A 22187-nucleotide genomic window follows, 5' to 3' on the forward strand; every position below is an offset into this window, starting at 1 on the left:
ACTGAATGTCAGGGATTGTCTTGGTCGACCGACCGGTGCTTTTGGCTTGGACTTGTGTTACGTGTTTGCTCCAAACAAGCCATTCTGTTGTTGTGTGCCAAGAAGGAAGGTTGATCTCAGTGTACTAGTAACTCACAGTGGCGCGTTACAAGTGTGCTGTGGGGGATGTATTTAAAGCATTTGCTCGCGGGGAGTGGAGCGGTGGGAGATGCTTCTCCATTGTGGTTGGAGTTCATCTACTTTATTGCATGTCATGACTGCTCTTGTTTTTATTTTATTTTATTATTCCAACAGTGGCATTTATTATCTAAACTTTTTGATATTTATTATTATTATTTATTTTTCTTTTGTTGCCCTTGTTGGTTTTTATTGTGGTTGTAGGCATTATTGTTGTTGTTATTGATGTCGTCGTTGTTGGCTAGGACAGAGAGAAATGGAGAGAGGAGGAGAAGACAGAGAGGGGGAGAGAAAGACACCTGCAGACCTGCTTCACCAGCTGTGAAGTGACTCCCCTGCAGGTGGGGAGCCAGGGGCTTGAACCGGGAACCTTACTCCCGTCCTTGGCGCTTTCCACCACCTGCGCTTAACCCGTTGCGCTACCGCCTGACTCCCTATCTAAACATTTTACAAAAAAAGAATTTCATGACTTGTATTGAATCAGCAACCAGGTCTTTCATCAGCTGTTGGGCTGATGGCTTCGTGTAACCTATCCGTCAGGTGTTCATGATAGAATTGTATTACCGAGACCTGTTTTGCTCACTCGGGAGACTGTTGATTTTTATTTTCATCATTGATGGCTCTTCCTTATGTCAAATGCATAGTTTAATGATGATTTCATAAAGGAGTGGGGGAAAGGCATGGCAGCTATGTTCTTATCACCCTCATAGAAAAGTGGCCTGTGGCTTGTAATAGAAACGGCCTTGGCTGTATCTTTAACTTACTTAGCTGACTTTGCAAGTCAGGTAGCCCTTTTTCCATCTGGAAAGTCAGAAGGTTGAGTTGGGTTAGCATCCCTGTGGCTCTTTCACTTTAGAAAAGCAGCTGATGTCACATAGATGTCCTGTGTATTCAGTCATCTCAACTGGAAGTGATAGCTCCTGTTTACTGAGTATCTTGTGCAAAATACTCTACGGGGGCTTTATATAAGGAATACATATTTTAGTATAATTTGATGTGCTGTCTCCATAACACTTTATTAACGTTTTGTTTATTTGTTAATAACATACTTAGCTGCTCATAACATGTCATTGAGGGCAAACTAGGGCACGAGCCTCTCATCTGCCAGTTTAGGAGGACTGGCTGTTTTCTCTGAGCTGAAACTTTGCTGTTTGTAAATTGGGGGGGTTGAACTCACCTCAGATCCCTTCCAGATTAATCTTTTATTATTTTTAAAGGTTTTATTTATTTATGAGAAAGATAGGAGGAGAGAGAAAGAACCAGACATCACTCTGGCACATGTGCTGCCGGGGATTGAACTGAAGACCTCATGCTTGAGAGTCCAAAGCTTAACTACTGCGCCACCTCCCAGACCACCAGATTAACCTTTTAGTCAAGCTTTCCATGCTTACTCAACAAACCCGTTTGTGACTTGTACTCAACAAATTTGTAAAATGAGTAATTGAGTGTGGTGGCCATTGTATGCTTCCTGAGTTATTTTCTCAAGGATTTTGATGTTTGTATCCTATGAAACAAGGAGATTCTCCCCATAGGAATAAACTAAGAGTAATAGGTGCCATCTGTATCAGAAAAGCATAGCTTTTCACCTGTGTGTCTTTCTTCTTATATAGGAAAAAAAATAATTTGTTTTCCCCTTGTCTGTTTTCTTTACTACTCACACAGAACGCTTCATTTTGCCAGTTCTGTTACCAAATATCTGGGGTTCATCACCATGACTACCAAGCAATTCTTTGGGACAACATTGGAGTGCTCTACTATTCAACTCAATTTTAATACTATTTACCTAGAAGTAGTGTCAGCTCACAATGGAAGGGCTCAGTTCCACGTGACTGCTCCCACACCCACTTCAGATGTCAATCACAAGAAGTAGTTCTCTGGGCTACCTCCTACTTAGGTTTGACTTGACTACAAATGTGATCCCCTTCCTCCAGTTTGATTAATTTGCTAGAGAAGCTTACAGAACAAAGGGAAATTTAAGTGTATTTACTTGTTTACTGAGGAATAGGATAAAGGGATACAGATGAACATCTAGATGAAGAGATACAGAAGGTGTGATTTGGGAGAGTCACAAGTGCAGGAGCTTCTGTTCCCATGGAATTGGATATATCACCTTTCCAGTTGGGTGTGTTTGCCAACCTAGAAGCCCTCTGATCTTTAGTGTTTTTATTTCCTTTCTTTTTACCAGAGCACTGTTCAGCTCTGATTTATGGTATATGCATCCCCCCCAATTGAACCAGAGACTTTAGAACCTAAGTATTTTGTGTAATCACTGTTCTGTCTCCCCAGCTCAACTTAAAAGCCTTTTACAATAAAACTAGGGCAGGGGTAGATAGCATAGTGGTTATGCAAAGACATCCTCATGCCTGAGACTCTGAAGTCCCAGGTTCAATCCCCCACACCATCATAAACCAGAGCTGATCAGTCTTCTGGTAAAAATAAATTGTCAGGCAGAGAAACAATTACAGAAGCCAGACTTCTTACTTTCTGCACCCCAAAAATAATTTTGGTTCATACTCCCAGAGTGGGGGAGAAATGTTAGGGAAAGATGACTAGAGGACTCTGAAACACAATTCCATCAGGACCCAGAGAGAGAAGAGGAAATAGGAAAGACATTCAGAAGTAGTAATAGGTGTAGCTGTGGCTTAAAATGGAAGAGAAGGCAGGACCATAGGGGAAAAAAATTAGAAATAGATATAGAAATAATAATCAACCCATATCTGTGACCTTGGGAGGATGACTGCAATTTCCAGGGGAGGGAATGGGGACACAGAATGCTGGTGGTAGGAATGGTGTGGAATTGTACCCCTGTTATTTTGTAATTTTGTAATCACTAATAAAAACTAATAATTCTTTGAATAAATTATGTGTGCTTTCATTTATAATAAAAGAAAGGTACAATAATTGCCATCTACCACAAAAGATTTTTCTAAGATTCATGAGGTAGCACAGTTTAGTTAGGTGTTAATAATTGAGATGCTTTGGTGTATTGCACCAAAGTAAAAGACTTGGATGGGGGGTGGGGAGGAGGGGAGGATTTGAATCCTGGGACATGACGGCAGAGGAGGACCTAGAGGGGGTTGAGTTGTTATGTGGAAAACTTAGAAATGTTACACATGTACAGACTACTGTATTTTACTGTTGACTAGAAACCATTAATCCCCAATAGAGAAAAAAAAATCATTGAGATGCAGTGAACAAAAAAAAAAAAAATGGATTTCTAGGGAATGAACTCAGGGTCTACGTGAAATACTTCTGAGTGGCTTCCTGGATGAAATTTTTTCAAAAAGCACCAAAAAACCCCTCAGTGCTATAGTTTCTTTTGTTGTGTACTGGGACTCATGCATTGTGAGCAGATGACTTCCCAGATGTGCTGTCTGCAATTACAGAAGCCAGACCTCCTACCTTCTGCACCTCAGAATGAGTTTTGGTCTGTACTCTCAGAGGGGAAGAAATATTAGAGGAAGATGACGAGAGAGAGGGAGAGAGAGAGAGAGAGAGAGAGAACGAGAACACCCACAGCACCACTCCACTATCCTTGGAGCTCCTCTGGTGCTGCCTGTGGTGTTTCCATGTGTTGCCAGTGCTCAAAGGCAGGGGGCCTTGCACATGCCAAGGAACAGGTGAGTTGTCTCACAATCCCACAAGATTACTTTTTAAATTGTTTCTTGCTTTCTTACTGCCATCCCATTAGAAGGAATTCCTGGTGCCATTGTGGTAACAGTTCCCAGAAGAATGCACTCTGAAATAATGTTAATCATGTTAGTATTTTTTAAAAATATTTATTCTCTTTTGTTGCCCTTGTTGTTTTATTGTTGTAGTTATTATTGTTGTCACTGTTGGATAGGACAAATGGAGAGAGGAGGGGAAGACAGCGAGGGGGAGAGAAAGACACCTGCAGACCTGCTTCACCGCTTATGAAGCGACTCCCCTGTAGGTGGGGAGCTGGGGGCTCGAACCGGGATCCTTACGCCAGTCCTTAACCCACTTCGCTACTGCCTGACTCCCATAATTTTAGTATTTTATAAACATTTATTAGAGTAGTTTTTTCCTCAATTAAACATATACATTTTTTTCAAGTAATTTATAAATGGAAAATTTAAAAAAAGAACTGCAAATAACTTGCTGAAGTTAGGTAGACAAAGATTTTTAAAAGAAAGCATTGAATTTTAACCCAATTTTGGTTACCACCTGTTCTTGGGAATTCTTTCAAAGTGAAACCTCTATATTTAGAGAGTATTATTCTCACTATTTTGAGGTACTTAGGTTCAACAGTTTGTTATGTTTATTTTTAGATAACTGCTACCATGCTTTCCAACAAATTTAGAAACTTAATAATTTCATAGTGGGATTCTTGAAAGTAGTTACAGTAATTACAAAACATTAGTGAAAGACACACTTGAAACCTTTTTTTTAACTCACAAAAACGACAACAAAAACCATTTACTTCCTTAGTAAACAACTAAGTTTGTGTGTAACTCAACTGGTATTCCAAAACCCACATCCAGCCTTAAGAATTCACTGAAGTAGCATGCATTCTCATTCCTTTGCAGCTGTTTTAAGCAGTTGTCTGGTATTATGTTCTGTTAAGATCAGTAGTCTATAGATAGAATAATCTCAAGAACTTGAAATAACTGGTTTCCTTGCTTATTCTACTACTGCCAATACTGAGTTTTTTTGTGTGTTCTTAACTAGGGACCTAACATACGCATACAGAGACATTTTAATTTAAATTGATCATATTTGGTTTGCATAGTATGTTTTCAGCAGTACAGTGGACCCAGTGACCTTGTTGGTCACCCCTTTGAAAATGATCATCATTACTGGTTGCCTAGACTAGATAGATTGCAGGTTTAACATATAAACATACTAAAAGCCATAAATTCACTTATGTAAAAATGGGGGAGGAGGGGCCAGGGAGATGGTACAGTGGCTATAACCAGACTTTTATGTCTTAGGCTCAGCAGTCCTCTGGTAGCAGCAGAATCTCACAAGTGAAACCCCAGTGAAGCCCTAGCGTAGCCCTGGCAGCAAAAAGAAAAGGGGGAGGGATAGCATAATGATTATGCAAAAGACTCATGCCTGCGCAACCGTGAGATTAAAAACAATCAGCTCTGGTTTATGGTGGTGCAGGGGATTGACAGAGGACCCCACCAATGTGTCCTGGAGCTCCGCTTCCCCAGAGTGCCACCCTACTAGGGAAAGAGAGAGGCAGGCCAGGAGTATGGATCGACCAGTCAACGCCCATGTTCATCGGGGAAGCAATTACAGAAGCCAGACCTTCCACCTTCTGCATGCCACAATGACCTTGGGTCCATACTCCCAGAGGGATAAAGAATAGGAAAGCCCTCAGTATTTGCAGATGATACGATACAAATCTGCATTTATTTTTTTTTAGAAAAACCTAAAGAATCCAGCAGAAAACTACTGGAAGTTATTAGGCAATACAGCAAAGTGTTAGGCTGCAAAATCAATGTACAAAAAATCAGTGGCATTTCTTTATGCAAACACTAAATCTGAAGAAGAAGACATCCAGAAATCACTTCCATTCACTGTTGCAGCAAAATCAATAAAATACCTAGGAATAAAGCTGACCAAAGAAGTAAAAGACTTGTATACTGAAAACTATGAGTCACTACTCAAGGAAATAGAAAATGATACCAAGAAATGGAAAGACAGCCCATGCTCATGGACTGGAAGAATTAATATCATCAAAATGAATATTCTCCCCAGAGCCATATACAAATTTAACACAATACTCATCAAAGTTCCACCAAGCTTCTTTAAGAGAATAGAACATTAACTGCAATCATTTATCTGGAACCAGAAAACACCCAGAATTGCCAAAACAATCTTGAGGAAAAGAAACAGAAATGGGGGAGTCGGGCGGTAGGTAGTGCAGCGGGTTAAGTGCAGGTGGCGCACAGCGCAAGGACTGGTGGAAGGATCCCGGTTCAAGCCTCCGGCTCCCCACCTGCAGGGAAGTCGCTTCATAATCGGTGAAGCAGGTCTGCAGGTGTCTATCTTTATCTCCCCCTCTGTCTTCCCCTCCTCTCTCCATTTCTCTCTGTCCTATCCAACAACGACAACAACAACAAAGGCAACAAAAGGGAATAAATAAGATAAGTTAAAAAAAAAAACAGAAATGGAGGCATCACACTCCCAGATCTCAAACTATATTATAAGGCCATCATCATCAAAACAACCTGCTACTGGAACAAAAGTAGGCACACAGACCAATGGAACAGAATTGAAAGCCCAGAACTAAACCCCCACATCTATGGACATCTAATCTTTGATAAGAGGGCCCAAAGTATTAAATGAAGGAAGAAGGCTCTCTTCAATAAATGGTGCTGGGAAAACGGTTGAAACATGCAGAAAAATAAAACTGAACCACCTTATCTCACCAGAAACAAAAATCAACTCCAAATGGATCAAGGACCTGGATGTTAGACCAGAAACTATCAAATACTTAGAGGAAAACATTGGTGGAATACTTTCCCACCTAAACCTCAAGGACATCTTTGATGATACAAATCCTTTTCTTTTTTATTTTGTTTTGTTTTGTTTTATTCAGAGCACTGCTCAGCTCTAGCTTATGGTGGTGTGGATGATTGAACCTGGGACCTCAAAGCCTCAGAGTTTGATTGCATAACCACTATGCTGCCTCCTCCGTCCTCATTGTTTCTTATTTGCATATAGAAGTGCAGTAGATTTTTGCATATTGATTTTGTAACTTGACATTTTGCTCTACTAATTGTAGCTTTTTAATAATTAACTTTTTTTTTTTTTTAAGAGATAGGAAGGAGAAACCATCATTATTGTTCTACACCCTCTGGAGCTCCCTGGTGCCATTCATGGTGCTTTCATGTGGCGTGACAGATTTAACTCAGCACCTTATGCATGGGAAGGTGTGCACTCTACCAGGTAAGCTATCTCCCCGCCCCTCTCCTTTTTTTTTTTTTTTTTTTTTTTAAGATTTTGCTTCTTTATTTATTCATTAGAGAGAAGGGCAGAAAGAGAAAGAGAACCAGAACACCACTCTGGTACATGTACTGCCAGGGATCAAACTCAGGACCTCATGTTTGAGAATCCAGGACCTTTCCCACTGCATCACCCCCCCAGATCGATATATATATTTTAATTTAATAGTTTTTTAATGGGGTCATTAGAGGTTTGTAAACATATATAATTATTGTATCTTCTGCAGATACTGATTGTTTTATGTCTTATGCCATCTACATTCCTTCTATTTCTTGTTTTTTTCTAATTGTTCTAGTTAAGACCTCTAATACTAAATTAAATATGTGTTGTTCCTGATTTTCATTTATGTCAACTCTTTATGACAGTGAAGGAGAGAAAAGTATTTGTATAGTTGTTAATGAAAAAGTTTTAATAGAAGTCTAGAGTGTTAATATATTTTGCAGCTGTCTACCTCATTTTTAAAATTTTATTTTTTAATATTTATTTATTCCCTTTTGTTGTCCTTGTTATTTTATTGTTGTAGTTATTATTGATGTCATTATGGTTGGATAGGACAGAGAGAAATGGAGAGAGGAAGGGAAGGTAAAGAGAAAGACAGACACCTGCAGATCTGAAGCGACACCCCTGCAGGTGGGGACCGGGGGCTCGAACCGGGATCCTTATGCTGGTCCTTTGGCTTTGCACCACCTGCACTTAATCTGCTGTGCTACCACCCAACTCCTGAAATTTTATTTTTCTATTTTTTAAAATATATGTATTTTCTTCTTATATGTGACAGAAAGAGTTTTACGTGAGAAAGACAAGCCAGAGCACTACTCTGGCACATTTAATGCTGGGAATCAAACCAAGAACCTCAGGTATGCAAGCTCAATGCTCTACCAGCTGAGCTGTCTCCCAATTCGCTTTTCTGTCTTTATGAGAGACCAGAACACTACTAAGCCATATGCAGTGTTGGAGATCAAATGTTGGACTTCAGGTCTGCAAAGCATATACTCAATTCACGGAACCACTCCTAAGCTGTAATCCTTTGCCTTCTGGATCTTTGTGTTTCGTCAGTAGTTAGATCTACTTGTTTCTAGTTAAGCCAGGCAGTTAGTATTTTCGTATGCCAGGCACAGTGAGCCAGTGCTGAATAGGAGGGCCTGGTCCTACAATTATGGAGTACTTTATAGTTTTCAAATCAGTTTGTTTTTTTTTAAGATTTTATTTATTTATTAATGAGAAAGATAGGTGGAGAGAGAAAGAACCAGACATCACTCTGGCACATGTGCTGCCGGGGATCGAACTCAGAACCTCATGCTTGAGAGTCCAAAGCGTTATCACTGCGCCACCTCCCAGACCACACTTTTTTCATCCTTTGAGAGAGGAGAAAACTATGTGACTTCGGCTAAGGTTGTACAGCTACATGACTAAGAGTTATCTGACTCCAAGTTCCGCTTTAAATAATCTAGAGAAGTAGAGCTAGATGATTTAAGTAGATGGAGAGTTTGAAGGAGCATGTTAAATAGTTGGATCTTTTCCACATCCTGGAATGTGAATATATTTCCTTAGTTGAATATAAAATTCCATGCATTCTCCTCCCAGTTGATTTTCTCTGCCACCAGGGTAAGAAAGTTTGAATTCTGCAAACTGGAGTTCTGCCAAGACACTAGTTCTGATTGTTACCCTAACAGCTGAGTCCTAATTAACTCTGTATTTGTCACAAAGAACTCTGCATACTTGTGGCATTGAATGTAAGTGGGCCCTGCATGTAAAAACCTGCTCATCTGACATCCTCTGGATTCTGCTGACTTGCAGCACATTATCCTGAAGTGGCAGCTGTGAGAATTCCATGCTGCAGCACAGATCAGCAGAAGATAGCTAGTCTGCTAAGCAGGATAGATTGTGAGCCTGTAAGAAGTTGACAGTGGAACTGTTTTTATAGCTACTTTTCAAGAGGGCAGGCAGCATGGAGTTGTAGAAAGAACATATGACTCAGCTTGAGACGAGCTAATTTATAATCTTACAAGTCTATATACCTTTTTTTTTTTTTTTTTTTAACCAGAGCACTGTTCATCTTTGGCTGGTGGTGGTGTGGGGATTGAACCTGGGACTTTGGAGCCTCAGGCATGAAAGTCTGTTTGCATAACCATTATGCTATCTATCCCCTGCATTACAATCTTAGAACTCTAGCAACTCACTAAACCATCTCCATCTTTCTTTGTTTTGTTTGTTTGTTTGTTTTAATATTTATTTATTCCCTTTTGTTGCCCTTGTTGTTTTATTATTGTAGTTATTATTGTTGTCATCGTTGGTGGATAGGACAGAGAGAAATGGAAAGAGGAGGGGAAGACAGAGAGAGGGAGAGAAACAGACACCTGCAGACCTGCTTCACCGCCCGGGCCCCCTTTTGCCTTTTTAAAAAAATTTTTATTGGGGTATTAATGGTTTACAGTAAATACTTTGTTGGTACATGTGTAACATTTCTCAGCTTTCTGCAGACCACTCTCACCCCCAGCCAAGAACCTCCACCATTGTGCACAAGGGCCTGAAAGTCACCCCACCCCACCTCACCCAGTCCTTTACTTTGGAACAATACACCAGACCTAGTCCAAGTTATACTTTGTGTTTTCCCTTCTGTTCTTATATCTCAGCTTCTGTCCATGAGTGAAATCATCCCATATTTACCCTTCTCTTTCTGGCTTATCTCAGTTAACATGACTCCTTCAAGGTGAGGTGAAGGAGGTGAATTCACCATTTTTAATAGCTGAGTAGTATTCCATTATATAGACCACAACTTGCTCAGCCACTCATCTGTTGTTGGACACTTGGGTTGCTTCCAGGTTTTGGCTATTACAAATTGTGCTGCTGTGAATATAGGTATACACAGATCTTTTTGAATAGATGTTTGGTTCCTTAGGATATATCCCCAGGAGAGGAATTGCTCATCATAGGTTAGGTCCACTTCTAGCCTTCTGAGAGTTCTCCAGATTGCATAACCATTATGCTGTTGCCCCAGCCATTTAAAAACATATTGAATATTCATTTATTCTGGATAGAGACAAAGAGAAATCTAGATGGAAGGGGAAGGTAGAGCAAGAGAAAGAGAGACACCTGAAGTGCTCACTGTTTCATTGTTTGTAATGCTTCCTCCTGCAGTTGGGGACTGGAGGTTTGAGCCCAAGTCCTTGGACACCATCATGTGTGCACGTCATCAGGTTCACCACCACCTGTCCCCGCTCCCAAACCTTTAGAAGGAACTTGTTGGGGGTGACAGAAATGTTCTGGTTTTATTGTGGTTATTTTACAGGTATTAGAACTATCAAACCTTGTGGAATTGTACACTTCATGTATACCTCTCTTCCCCAAAAGGGAGCTTTTTTTTTTAAAGATTTGTTTTTTTTTTTTTTAAATATTTTATTTTATTTATTTATTCCCTTTTGTTGCCCTTGTTGTTTTATTGTTGTAGTTATTATTGTTGTTGTCGTCGTTGTTGGATAGGACAGAGAGAAATGGAGAGAGGAGGGGAAGACAGAGAGGAGGAGAGAAAGATAGACACCTGCAGACCTGCTTCACCGCCTGTGAAGCGACTCCCCTGCAGGTGGGGAGCCGGGGTTCGAACCGGGATCCTTATGCCGGTCCTTGTGCTTTGCGCCACCTGCGCTTAACCCGCTGCGCTACAGCCCGACTCCCAGATTTGTTTGTTTTTTTTAATTTACTTTATTTTTTAGGTAGAGACAGAGAGAAGCATAGTAAAGGAGGCCATAACACCAAATTTTCTTTCAGTGTATGGTTTATACATGAAGCATAATTAAGGGTGTTCTTTTAGCTTCCAATTTTCAGAGTTAGTAGTGTTAACTCCAAACAAAATTTCCAACAAAATAGGTTTATTTGCCAACAACAATAACAAAGCCACACAGAAAAAGTGCAGCTCCTTGGTGAGAGTCTGGTCATTTCCTTTGTTTCAAGGCCAGCACCCTGTTACCTGTCCTTTGGAGGAATTTCTGGGGAAAGATGCCTCCTCCTTTCTGGGACAAGGAAGCAGTCTCACTTCTCATCAGAGATGCAAGGCATAATGGTTCTTGTAGTTTTTGGTTGCACATTTGTAGATACACTGGTATCCCTGCTTCATTTATATAAGTGCCATAGTCTTATAACAAGTTTCATGGAACCATTTAATCACTTAGTTGTATTTTTTTTTAAGATCTTATTTATTTATTTATGAGAAAGAATGTACAGAGAAAGAATCGGACATCACTCTGGCACATATGCTGTGGGGGATTGAATTTGGGACCTCATGCTTGAGAGTCCGAACCTTTATCACTGTGCCACCTTCCGGACCACCACTTAGTTGTCTTAGGTGAAAATTAGAAATGTTGAAACCTTTTATCCATTGTTCTATCTAAGTAGATTCTGTTTATTCAGCAAATACTTGTATACTATCTAGCATGACGCAGGATAGCATGGATTATATTGATTTTCTCTTTAAGAACTTGCTCTGTAAGGCAGAATCGCTTTAAATAATTTCTGGAACATGGCTAATAAGTGCCCTGTTAATTTTATAGCTAAAACACTGTAGGGGATCAAGGTGTAGCTCAGTTGATAGAGCACACTATACCAGGCATGAGGACCTGACTTTTGAGCCACTGGTTTCCTGGGAGCGCCGGTGTAGGGGAAACTTCATAAGCAATGGAGCAGGGCTGTGATGTCTTTTCTCTCACTTCCTCTCTGTGTCTAACCCTCTCAAAAAAAAAAAAAAAGTACTGGAAATTTTCCTCAAAGTGATTCATCTACTCAGCAAAATGTTGTTGTTATTATTATTGTTTGCCTTCAGGGCTATTGCCCTGGATAGAGGAGACAGACACCTGCAGCCCTGCTTCACCACTCATGAAGCTTTCCCTCTGCAGGTGGGGACCAGGGGCTCAAACCTGGGTCCTTGCGCACTGTAACATGTGCACCCAACCAGGTGCGCCACCACTTGGCCCCAAGGACACAGGTTTGAACCCCCAGTCCCCACCTGCAAGGGGAAAGCTTTGTGAGTGGTGAAGCAGGACTACAGGTGTCTCTCTGTCTCTGTCCCTCTCTATCTCCCCCTCCCCTCTCAATTTCTGGCTATCTCTATCCAATAAATAAAGATAAAAAAAATTTTAGAAAATAGTAGAAAGAGAAATAGGAAAAGAGAGAGGGAAAGTTACCACAGCATTATATGGTCACTTCCTCCCTCCACCCCACCCAGCCCCCCTTTTTTTCTTTCTTTTCCAGAGTACCGCTCTGTTCTGGTTTATGGTGCTTCTTGGGATTGAACCCGGGGCCACAGAGCCTCAAGCATGAAAAGTGCATAGCCATTATGCTACCTCCCCAGCCTGAGAATTTATTTATTGATTTATTTTTTCATGGTACAAGGGATCAAACCCAGGGCCTCATCTATGTGAAGCATAGTCTTTTACTACTGAGCCACTGCCTACTTACCTTTATAGTTACTTCATAATATTCCAGTTAATGGATTATCATTTATTTATTCATTCTCTATTCCTTTTATTTATTTATTTTTGCTGTCACAGTACCTTAGTGAATAACTTTGTACTTTTTATATTGTATTTGGAAATAATATTATAGGATTAGTTCCTAAAAGTTGAATGATTGAAGCTATGTATTTGCGTTTTTCTGTGACTCTAGGATAGGGCTTAGATTTTTTTTTTTTAAATTTTAGCGGGGCTGGGCAAGGATCCTAGTTCAAGTTCCTGGCTCCCTAACTGCAGGGGTGTCGCTTCACAAGTGGTGAAGCAGGTCTGCAGGTGTCTCTCTTTCTCTCCCCCTCTGTCTTTTCCTCCATTTCTCTCTGTCCTATCCAACAACAACAGCAGCAATGACAACAATAACAACAACAATAACGATAAAAAAACCAAGGGCAACAAAAAGGGAAATAATGGTCTCCAGGAGCAGTGGATTCATAGTGCAGAGACCGAACCCCTGTAATAACCCTGGATGCAAACAAACAAACAAAAAACTAGGAGTTCCAAAGGTAATTATGTTTTCCTCAGAAGAGTCTGGAACTTTGTGAAATGGAATGTGGTAAAAAAAAAAAGCATGTATGATTCAATAAAACTATGGCTCTGAAAGGTGCGAATGCATCTAGTGTTTATAGAAGCATGTTGGTGGCTATGTAGGGGTTTTCCTGGGAAAGACAGGTCTTTGGTTAGCCTGCGTTAGAATTTCCATTCAGTATATAATATCCTTTAATCATCTTTATTACTTAGCCATGAACTCTTTATTTATTTATTTTTTTGCCTCCAGGATTATTTCTGGGGCTCGGTGCCAGCACTACAAATCCACTGTTCCTAGAGGGTATTTTTCCCATTTTTGTTGCCCTTGTGGTTGTTATTGTTATTGCTATCGTTGTTGTTGGATAGGACAGAGAAATCAAGAGAGATGGGGAAGACAGAGGGGGGAGAGATAGACACCTGCAGACCTGTTTCACCTCTTGTGAAGCAACCTTCCTGCAGGTGGGGAGCTGGGGGCTCGAACTGGGATCCTCATGCTTCACACCATGTGCGCTTAACTACTAGCTGTTCTACTGCCCAGCCCCCCGCCATGAACTCTTTCTGTTAGAATAAAGACAGTGTTTATAAGTGAAAAACAAAAGCTTTACCAAACTTTAGCTAAATTAAATTTGAAAACTTTATTATAATAAAATAAAAAGAAAATGTTGTTTGCTTATTTCTTAATATTTCATGAACTTGAATTTGATAACAGTAGTGTAAGAACCAGGGTTATATGTTACCATTGTTTGGTAGTATGTAGTTAAATTAAATGTCTTGGTATGTAAGCATTTTAATGTGCAACCATTTAAAAACACAATCACACCATTAATTTGCTAAGTTGACTTATTTATATTCTGTACAGTTAAACAGCTGCAACTACCCATGGTTTACAATGATCTGAAATCCTGAATAAGATTCTAAGCTGTTTTTTGTTTGTTTATTTGTTTTTACCACTTTAGTCAACTAATATTCAGCAGATACAAATGTGATTTCCTTTGCGTTATGTCAGCTTCTGATCCTTTCTGGCTTGCTATTTGATTCAGACTCTGTAGCCTTTGTTCATTAATCATGGGAAACAGTTGTGCAACATGCCTTGACTTTAACTTGAACATCTAAAATTAGTCCTGCTACAATCAGTGGTGGGGAACAAGGTTTCACTTGTGTATGGCATGTGTTAAGTAGACATTGCAACTTTGAAAGGAACTCCTTAGAAGTAAGTAACTTTTTAAATGAGTCTTCCTGGGAAAAAAAAAAAAAAAAAGAAGTAAGTAACTTTTGTTGTAAGTGTGTGCATGTATATAATATATAATATATAATATATAATATATAATATATAATATATAATATATAATATATAATATATAATATATAATATATAATATATAATATATAATATATAATATATAATATATAATATATAATATATAATATATAATATAATATATATATCCACACTAATGAAATCTTTAGTCAACATATGTATAAATGACATGCTACTACATATGCATCAAAAGTATCTTTACTTATGTAATATGCTGTTTAACCTTTTCAGAAGAGACATATTTATTGAAAATTGGGTATATTAGATTTAACTGCATGTTTTTGTTTTGTTAATAATTTCATTATTAGAAGCAATAATCTAACTATAAATTGTATTTCCTATTTCTAATGAGTGATTTTGTTTTCTCGTCAGAAGTCACAGAAATTTCTTTACAAAAATGGCATCCTGGTTGTATGAATGTCTTTGTGAAGCAGAACTTGCACAGTATTATCCTCATTTTGCTGCTGTTGGCCTCCAGAAAATAGATGAACTAGCCAAAGTTACAATGAAGGACTATTCCAAGTTGGGAGTCCATGACATGAATGACCGCAAGCGTCTTTTCCAACTTATCAAAATTATTAAGATTATGCAGGAAGAAGATAAAGCAGTCAGTAGCCCAGGGCATCTTCTCCAGACAAGTAGCCAGCAGCATATCAAACCTCAGGGGTCCAGAACTGGACCTCGAAGACAACTACATTTTGACTCTCCTGCTGACAACAAAGGCAAAACTACTAGCAGCAATGGGTTTGAAATGTCCAATTTATTGGATTCTTGTGCAAATGAAGAAAAATCTAGTTACTTAAAAGTGCTGGAGCACATACTACCAGATGACTCCCAGTACCACAAAAAATCAAGAATGCTGAGTGCTACAGCTGCCAAATCCTTTGTGCAAACAGAAACTAATACTGCATTCTTCTCATCAAGTCACTTTTGTCCAATACTGGGAGACTGTGATATTCCCATTATTCAAAGAGTCTCTCCTGTTTCAGGGTATAACTATGGGATCCCTCATTCTTGTAACAGGTAATAATTAATTTTTATCTTTTTTTTTCTCCCCAGATAAGGTAGCCTCAGGTAAGGACAACTATTCCTTATGTACAGACTTACAGAAGGTGATAGTGAATAGCTTTTGCATTGGTAACAGAAATACCTTGATGGGGAAAATTAATGAGAAATTGGAGCTTTCCAGATGGAAGAAAGATGATTTTGTTCAAGTACACCTACTTGGCAGGATCTGCTTTTATTCTTTTTTTTTTTTTAATATTTATTTTATTTATTTATTCCCTTTTGTTGCCCTTGTTGTTTTATTGTTGTAGTTTTTATTGTTGTTGTGGTTGTTGGATAGGACAGAGAGAAATGGAGAGAGGAGGGGAAGACAGAGAGGAGGAGCGAAAGATAGACACCTGCAGACCTGCTTCACCGCCTGTGAAGCGACTCCCCTGCAGGTGGCGAGCCAGGGTTCGAACCGGGATCCTTATGCGGGTCCTTGTGCTTTGCGCCACCTGCGCTTAACCCGCTGCGCTACAGCCCGACTCCCCTGCTTTTATTCTTATAGCAGACCTATTTCCATTGTTTATTATAGGATAACATGATACATCTAATGCGTCCATGGAAGTAAAATAGTAGCCTCTACATTGGGAAAAAATTACGCAATCTATAGAATTTTTTCAAAGCTATCAAATGCACTTAAACAAGCCAGAATACATAAAGCTAGGTTACTTGTATGCATTGAATTATGCTCCTGACTGTGAGATTTTTCTACAGTTTTAGTCCTGGAAGAATTCAGGATTTTAATAATCGCTAAGAAATGTTTGGTGGAAAGTCAAGGTGACTCATCTAGTGCTTCAGGTCAGAGCTTAATGCCCCTAAGCCATGGAACGTTGAGTGATCACTAATATTAACAGTGGTGTCATGAGAAATAAGTCCTTTTAGGACTAACATGTGTTGCTAGTTTTATACTAACAGATGTGATTTATGGAGAAACAAAATACATCTGTAAGCCACTTTTTCCTTTTTTTTTTTCCCTTGTTTTTAAAAGGCTGTTGTTAAAACATTAAGATAGTTACATCTGGTCTAATACTGGCTAAGGTTTCAGAGGACCTCATCTGGGTCTTTTTATTTATTATTATTAAAAAAAAAAAACACCCAAAGTTAAAGGTGAAATTATATTGAGTAGTGATCAAGGGATAGCTTACCTGGGAGAAAGCTTCCATGACACCATGCATGGTGTTCCCACGTGGTACCAGGGGCCTGAAACTGCCTTCTCACTCCTAGCAAAGAATGTACTAGACTTTACATTCTACTTCTTAGCCCTATATTACAATCTTTATTGAACAATAATATATATATGGTATTAAGAAGAGACATGGAGGCTGGGAAGATAGCACAGTAGTTATGCAAAAGTCTTTCATGTCTGAAGCACCAGAGATCCCAGATTCAATCTCCAGCAACACCATAAGCCAGAGCTGAGCAGTTCTCTGGTTAAATAAAAATAAATGAATAAATAACTAAGAGATGGGGCATTAAAACCATAGACATTTTAGAATAATCATTCCTTTTTGCTACTGGCTTGAAAATTATCGTTTTACTTCTGTAACTTCTCATAGAGTTCCTGGACAATTTTTCTGGCAAGGCTTTCACCACTACACCATTTCCTAGGCCACTTCCTGGGCAGTTTTGAAAGGTTTTCTGTCTTCTTTGATTAGCTGTGTATACCATTTTGTTACTTCTTTTTGTTATCACTGAAGTGTTGCTTCACCACTCTGGGTTGACTTTTTAAAGATAGAGTCAGACAGGGATAGAGACCACACACTGAATTTTCCCCCAGGCGGCTGGCTTGAACCAGGGTCACATGTGGCAAAACAGGCACCTTCTCAGGTGAGCTATGTTGCGGACCCACGATTGGGTCAATAATATCCTAGACCCTCTTTCATTCTCTTTATCTTAAAAAGATTCGACACAGTTACATTTAAAGAAATTTTCTGGGAGCCAGATGATGCACACATGTTACAATGTGCAAGGACCTGGCTTCAAACCCCCTTCCCCACTTTAAGAGGAAGTCTTCGCAAGCCTGAATGACTGCTACAGATGTCTCTTTTCCTCTCTGTCTCCCCACTCCTCTGTCAATTTCCCTGTTTCTATGCAAAAAATAAATAAATAAAAGAAATTTGCTGTACAATTTTGTTTTAAAAAATTACGTTTTAAAAGCCCAAATAGTGCTTTGTGCATTATATTATGATTTTAATTTGCTATTTTTTACTAATTTAGATCCTGACAAAAGTAATAATTTTCCAGCCAGTTAGAGGAAAAGATTTTCAGAAAATCAAAATTAATAGGAAACAATTACATTGTGAAATGCCCTGTGTCAAATCTTTTATCAAGGTTTATTAGGAACTATCTATCAAATTGTGAAGTGCAAAGGAATAGAAGAATTAGCAAGACATTGTTGGCATATGGACCACAGACATTGATCCTGTTAAATTCCTTTCTCTCACACACACACAGAATCTTAAATAAATCTGATGAATTTGTACCCTTAATTCAAGAATGTTGCCTCAAATAATTCTGAATGTTAAATTTAGTGACTTCCTGCAGTTTCCAATGGAGGGAATAGGGACACAGAATTCTGGTAGTGGGAATGGTATGGAATTGTACTCCTGTTATTTTGTAAATCACTAAAAATCAGTGATTTCATGAAACTCAGTGCTAAAGAAGAGATGAATCTGAATAGAAAAGTGAATTGGTGGACAAGACCAGTCATAAAAATTGTCCCAGGAAGAATAAATAAAAGATTGTGTTCCAATAAATAAATATGTATCAGAGTATGCAGTCAGGCGGGAGAGAACAGGACAATGAGGAAGCAAAGGGAAAACTATCACCTGATTCGTAATATTTAGTAAACCCAGGCCAGTGGGGACATTAGACTGAGTGTCAAGAAGACAGTAAATGTGCAATATAATTGCATTAAAAGGAAGAGACATAGGATTGGGTCTTATAAATGCCTTGGAGGGGTGGTGGCACCCACCCCTCCCCCCATCTTTTTTTATTTTGGATAGTGACAGAAATCAAGAGGGAAGGGGGAGGCAGAGAGAGACTGACTTGCAACAGTGCCTCATCACCAGTGAAGCTTCCCCCTTGGGGCTTGAACCCAAGTCCTTGTGCACTATAACAGATGTTCAACCATGTGCACCACCCACCACCTGGCTTCTACCTACCTACCTGTCTTCCTTCCTTTTTTTTGGGGGGGGGTATATAAACTATTTATTGACAAGGCCTAGATTTATTTCTTCTTGGACACACCCATGGTGTAGCCATGGCATCCTGTGTTCTTGGTGTGCTGGCCAGGAACATGGAGTCCCGAGAAGTGGCTCAGCCCTCTTTGAGCCCGAACCTTCTTAAGTCGTTCCAGGTCTTCACGGAGCTTGTTACCCAAGCCATTAGCTAGGATCTGACTGTATTTTCCATCTTTCACATCCTTCTGTCTGTTCAAAAACCAGTCAAGTATCTTGTACTGGCGTGGATTCTGCATAGTAGTGATCACGTTCCACCTCGTCCTCAGTGAGTTCTCCTGCCCTCTTGGACAGGTCAGTGTCGGCTTTCCTCAACACCACCAGTGTATCTTCACCCCACAACCTTAACTGCAGTAATGGCAAAGGCTATTTTCCAATGCCCATCCATGTTGGTGTCAAGGACTCGCAAAATGTGCTAGAGCATTTCAGAGATCACTAGAGACATGGCAGCAGCACTCTGGTGGCGTGTAGGCCTCCTGTGAAAGAGCCCTTTCTTTTTTTTTTTTTTTAAGTCTTTTCTGTCTATTTTTTATTTGATTAGACAGAGAAATTATGGGGAAGGAGAGAAGAGAGATACCTGCAACATTGCTTCACCACTAGTGAAGCTTCCCCCTCCCTGCTGGTAGGGACTGGAGGCTTGAACCCTGGTCCTTGCACATTGTAACTTGTGTACTCAACCAGGTGTGCCACCGCCTGGCCCCTCATTTTGTTTTTATGCAGAACAGAGTAGGGTAGTGCAGTGGGGGTGGGGATAGAAGTAACCAGGAGGGAGTCGGGTGGTAGCACAGTGGGTTAAGCGCATATGGAGTGAAGCGCAAGGACCAGCGTAAGTATCCAGTTTTGAGCCCCAGGCTCCCCACCTGCAGGGGAGTTGTTTCACAAGCAGTGAAGCAGGTCTGTAGGTGTCTATCTCTCCCCCTCTCTGTCTTCCCCTCCACTCTCCATTTCTCTCTGTCCTATCCAACAATGACAACAACAGCAATAATAACTTCAACAATAAAAACAACAAGGGCAACAAAAGGGGAAATAAAAGTAAAAATAATTAAAAAAAATAATAAGGAAGATTTGACTAACAAATTCAATACCAACACTTCAGTATGTGGTTTATATTATTCCTGGCATAGGTAACAAAGACTTGATTCCTTTGACTTCTTAAATAACTATCCTATTATGAATTAAAGCCTATTTATAACTATATCTTAGACAGAGCAACACCTTGGAAAAAGAGAATCCTTGGACTGAAATGGAGAAAATCAGAGTTTGTGTTCGGAAGCGACCTTTGGGCTTGAGGGAATTACGTCGTGGAGAAGTTAATATTATTACTGTAGAAAACAAAGAAACTCTATTTGTTCATGAGAAGAAAGAAGCAGTTGACCTCACACAATACATTCTGCAGGTATGATGCTTTCCTTTTGTATTCAGAACACAGACTTAATAGTGTGTGAGTTGTTTTGCTTTTTGTGTGAGCAGAATAATACAAAGCTTAAGGTTCACTTTCTGACCCTGGTGTTGTTATTCGTTTCTGATATGATATTAGATTAAGTCACTCATACCACTGGGTCTCAATTTATAAAATATAATGCACTTACAGTGAGGGATATGGAAATATAATTTCTTCTTTCTTGTACTACTGAATGGCATCATATATTAACACACTTTATATGGATGTATAATATATACATATTCAGCAAAAGGGAAGTGAGATAAAAAATTTTAAATAGGGGGGTCGTGTGATAGTGCAGAGGGTTAAGCACACGTGGTACAAAGTGCAAGGACTGGGGTAAGGATCCCCGTTCTAGCTCCAGGCTCCCCACCTGCAGGGGAGTCACTTCACAGGCAGAAGCAGGTCTGCAGGTGTCTGTCTTTCTCTCTCCCTCTCTGTTTTCCCCTCCTCTCTCCATTTCTCTCTGTCCTATCCAACAATGACGACATCAGTAACAACAACAATAATAACTACAACAATAAAACAACAAGGGCAACAAAAGGGAAAATAAATAAATAAATAAATATTAAAAAATTTAAATAATGATTTGTTAGTGGATAGCCACAGAGCATATGTCCCAGACTGGCTGAGATGATTACATTGTCTTAATGTTTACCTGTCTCTCACAGTTCTCACTCTTCTGCAGGATATATTTTTGAACAACAAGCCCCCAGGATGTGAGCCAACTTTTGATTCTCAGTTGTCTTTGGACTTAGACTTAATTTGGTGGAGGCTGGACTTGTGAACAGACCACATTGTGTAGGGTAGATTGGAGTGGACAGATTGTCTCACCCACTGAAATCTACCCTAATCTCATATCTAACATACAAAGGTTTGCGTAGGACAGTAGTAGCTCAGGCACATAAAATGTTTACTCTCTGTCTGATCAATAATGAAGGAGAAAGGATTTGGTATTGAAAGAAACTATATGTGCTGGCATGTACCCTGTAAGTCTTCAGTCTGATAAGGAAGCAGTAAACTTCATAGATGAAGATACAATTTAGGTGCTCCTGAAATGTGAAGCATTATGACTAATCTAAAGTGGAATGATCTGCCAGATGTTAAGATTTGGAAATTCAGGGGTTGGGTGGTAGTACAGCTGGTTAAGCGCACATGGCTAGAAGTGCAAGGACTGGTGCAAGGTTCCCCATTCAAGCCCCCGGCTCCCCATCAGCAGGGGGGGTTGCTTCACAGGCAGTAAAGCAGGTCTGCAGGTGTCTCTCTTTCTCTCCCCCCTCAGTCTCCCCATCTCTCTTGATTTCTCTCTGTTCTATCCAATAACAACAATAGCAGTGACAATAACAATAATAATAACATCAACAAGGGCAACAAAATGGGAAAAATCCAGGAGCAGTGGATTCGTAGTGCAGGCACGGCGCACCAGCAATAACCCTCCAAAAAAGATTTGGAAATTCAGAATTTCTCTTATGTTGAATCTGTTTCCCTAATTTTTTTTTATTGTATTCATTCTGGTTTTTGTTTGTTTGTTTTTACTTTCTTGCCTCAAAACCTATTGAGTAGTCAAGAAAAAATGGTGAGCAGCCTGATGTGCTGGTAGTTTGAGTCAGCTAAGAGGTTATTCCATTGGAATAAATTCTTTAGTACTGTAGTCACATTGTCAACACTTTCCCTTCTTTATGCCTGCATTGTTCCTTTTTTTCTTTTGGTTACCAAAAACTGGGTTTCACAGTGACACTCATAGTAATGCTCTGGGCACTAAATCACTGGGCTGCTGTATAACCAACCCAGTTTCTTTAACAGCCTTATTGATTGTTGGTCAATGTACAATCTATTAGGTCTGGGTGGGAGGTATTTGTTTTAAAGATTGCCTAAGTGACCAATTAGTTGTAATGCTATCCAATTCCATAGCTACTTACAGCCATAGTAATAGCTCTAGCCAATCCCCATCTACCCAA

The 22187-nt window shown here is 39.6% G+C and overlaps 1 protein-coding gene and 1 pseudogene across 4 annotated transcripts in view; one reads left to right on the forward strand and one right to left on the reverse strand.

Annotated features, from left to right (window-relative positions):
* The window catches only part of KIF24 (kinesin family member 24), a 68123-nt gene that overhangs the window by 763 nt on the left and 45173 nt on the right, over positions 1-22187 (forward strand). Inside the window, exons 2-4 of one of the 4 annotated variants that reach the window (XM_060199268.1) lie at positions 6971-7101; positions 14872-15522; positions 19992-20184. In XM_060199268.1, coding sequence (XP_060055251.1) covers positions 7043-7101; positions 14872-15522; positions 19992-20184 — 903 coding nt within the window. In that variant the 5' untranslated portion in view covers positions 6971-7042. Of the gene's footprint in view, positions 1-6970; positions 7102-14308; positions 14392-14871; positions 15523-19991; positions 20185-22187 lie in introns of those variants that run through there. The other 3 variants (XM_060199269.1, XM_007522856.3, XM_060199271.1) reach the window with 3 other exon arrangements.
* LOC103113329 (small ribosomal subunit protein uS13-like) lies at positions 18728-19233 on the reverse strand (annotated as a pseudogene).

This window comes from Erinaceus europaeus, chromosome 10 (genome assembly GCF_950295315.1).
Source record: "Erinaceus europaeus chromosome 10, mEriEur2.1, whole genome shotgun sequence".
In the NCBI taxonomy this organism is placed as follows: domain Eukaryota; kingdom Metazoa; phylum Chordata; class Mammalia; order Eulipotyphla; family Erinaceidae; genus Erinaceus; species Erinaceus europaeus.